The sequence below is a fragment of the Populus euphratica genome, unplaced genomic scaffold (genome assembly GCF_000495115.2).
Source record: "Populus euphratica unplaced genomic scaffold, PopEup_1.0 scaffold2.1, whole genome shotgun sequence".
NCBI classification, from domain to species: domain Eukaryota; kingdom Viridiplantae; phylum Streptophyta; class Magnoliopsida; order Malpighiales; family Salicaceae; genus Populus; species Populus euphratica.
Genome location: NW_011499846.1, coordinates 2,561,273 through 2,564,152, shown reverse-complemented (window position 1 = coordinate 2,564,152; position 2,880 = coordinate 2,561,273). Strand labels below are relative to the sequence as shown.

General features: G+C 32.0%; 1 protein-coding gene across 1 annotated transcript; it reads left to right on the top strand.

The window, feature by feature from the left end:
- The first annotated feature begins 580 nt into the window (after positions 1-580).
- LOC105131287 (uncharacterized) lies at positions 581-1,436 on the top strand. Its single transcript, XM_011034204.1, has one exon. It carries the CDS (start codon positions 720-722, stop codon positions 1,248-1,250), a length of 531 nt encoding a protein of 176 aa, XP_011032506.1. The 5' UTR covers positions 581-719; the 3' UTR covers positions 1,251-1,436.
- Positions 1,437-2,880: the final 1,444 nt, after the last annotated feature.

Genomic DNA, 2,880 nt, shown 5'->3' with positions numbered 1-2,880 from the left:
GCCATTTTGCCTCTAATGCGGGGTATTCTTAACATTCTCAAAGCTGATGTCACAGAACTGACGGCGTTGTGTGCTACATCATGGCGACGGAAATGATGAAATCATGCATGACGCTTCTTGAATAAAATAATCATCCTCGCGCGCAAAATCAGAGATGTGGAAATAAAGCTAGCAATTTAACTTCTTCCCTCGAATTCTTCAATCATTCTTCTAATCTAATAAAAATTATAAATTTAAAAGTAAAAGACACCAAACCTATTTCTACCCGTTATACGCTGAGCCAAATCTTCTTCGTATAGAACTTGTTATATTTAAATTTGTAACTCTTTTTTTTTTAAATCATGTACTATATAACTCGAGTTTTATTTTCAGTGTATTAATTACAGGCAGTCTCGGTCCCTCTGAATTCTAAATTATTGAACACCAGAAGGAAAGGGAAATTTAAAAAAAATAATAAAAATAGCACTTCCCGTTTGGCCAGCTGTTTCAGCATCTTATACCTTTCTTGAATGATTTCAACACTCCACCAAAAAGAATTCCCAGGTGAATTTCATTGGTTCTGAGTACTTTCGTGGAAGAGAACCTTTCTTTACTTGAATGAAAATCAAATGCACCGTTCCCGTTCCTGTTATTAATTTATTCGAGCCTTGTTTTGCCCCGCTGAGTTTGAGTGAAAGACGGGACGAAAAAATCACCACTCTTACAATCCCTAGTGAAATATGCCAGGAGAACATGAAGACAGTACTAATAACAAAACCCAAATCAATCCCTTTAAAGCTATTATATTGCCAACAAGCCCGCCATGCAAAACAGGGACAACTGATGACTTCCGAAATGTTATGCTAGTCGGGGCTGCGCTGATCGCGACCGTGACCTTCCAAGCTGGAATCACCCCACCTGGTGGAGTTTGGCAAAGCAATGATAATCAGGGACATAGAGCTGGACATGCTGTTTATTCTGCTCAGAAAGTTCCTTTCCAAATCTTCCTGTTATTCAACACCATTGCACTAACGTCCTCCATTTTTCTCTTATTATGTCTAACCTTCGGTTACCCTTATTTCTTGGAAGTCTTGATTGCTACAATTTCTATGATGGGCACTTACAGTTCTGGGATATATTGTATTACACCTTACGAGTCAGTGTCGTTTCGCCTCATCTTCGTCGCTGCTCCTGCGCCTCTTGTGATGCGGTTTGTCATATGGGTGGTAGCCTCCGCAGTTCGCCATCTAGGATTACGAATACCCAAGTAATGGTTCAAAATACTGCTCCTGCGCAGTATTGGAGCTGGTTCAATTTTAAGATCCGCGTTCATCATGCAGAATTTTATGTTTTATTTTATTTTATTTTGCTGAGAGCAGAAATGTTCTGATATTGCTGTACGTAAGCATTGGTTATTACAGCGTAAAAAAATAAAGTTCAACCCTGCAACCTCCCTATATATATCTTTATATCTTTTCTAATAACTATAACTTAAATCTTTTTTCTTGGTTCTTTTATTGTTAGCTTTATTACCTGGTAGCATTCTGCTCTACTGGAAGCAATTAATTAATTACTATATGTTGATCTCCACTAGCATGCTGCCAGTACAGTGAAGCTCACAGTATCAGTAATAAATATCTCAATTTTTATTAAGAATAATTAATCAGCATAACAAGTATTCCAATGGGTTTAAGCTTTTTGTTCAAGTAATTTATCAATCTTTTTCCCACATTTCTCAATAGAGTCCTTCTTCCATCGAATTTTTGTTAATATTTTTATAGAATAGATATATTTTGTGTAATAAAATGATGTTGTTTTGAAAAGAAACATATTAAAAAAGTAAATAATATTAACATAAGAACCTGGTTAAGAATTGTTTAGAATATTTGACCTCAGATTGATAAAATTTATAGGTCTGATTGAGATCCAGTTAAGATTGAATATATAAATTAGAGAATAAATTAGGTTTTCCTTAAAACGTAACGTTTTAAAGCTGGATCACAGATATTTGGAATTCAGTCTAACTTCAGTCCAAATTTGCACCTTTCTTCTCCTGGTGGGCCTATTTGGATACCCAGATATCCGACACTGGTAATCACATGAATTGATGACTCGGATAAAGGAAGATTATTACATGAATTGGTTTTTTTTTATATATATATATATATATATTAATTAAAATTGTTAAACTGACTAGTGATAGGACGTAAGTTTTTTTCTAAAAGAACTCCACTCGTGAACATCTAGAAATGCTAATAAAAACTGGCTGAATAATTAGAATTTAACATAAATTAAAAGTTTGTGGTTCATGGGATTTATAAAAATTATAATATTATCAGAACTCTGTAATATTCAAGTCAATCTCTATTAAGAGAGTTTTAGCATAGTTAGGAAATAATTAGTTGATTAGTTCTCTTGATTGGATAAAAATTGAAGTATTAGCTTAGTAGAATTTGTAAGGATCTATAAAATTGATATTTTTTTTTATATTTTTTTAATAATTTTGATATGTTAATGTTAAAAATAATAAAAAATTTATTTTGAAATATTTTAAAATAAAAAAATATTTTTGAAGCATATATTGCACCATAATACTAATTAAAGATGCATTAAACCCACACTAATTTGGGCTTTTTATTTCTATTTTCATTGTAAATCCTCCATTATTTAGTAGCAGCCTTGTTTTGTAATCTTTTATTAATTTTTTTTTCAATATTTTAATTATCAGCAGGGAGTAATTTTAAATTACTTATTTTAAATTAGTAAATTAGTACTGAACGCTTAATATTTATTATTGTTAAAGGGCCTCTCCTGATATTTAATTATGATTTCTATTTGTTGTTAAGGTTTTGTTTTGTCAACATCAATTTGAGCTAAAATAAAAAATAGCACATTCTTTGT

Bases quoted from the DNA above. Each gene is read 5' to 3' on its own strand.
- LOC105131287 (XM_011034204.1), top strand. From the start codon at position 720: ATGCCAGGAGAACATGAAGACAGTACTAATAACAAAACCCAAATCAAT.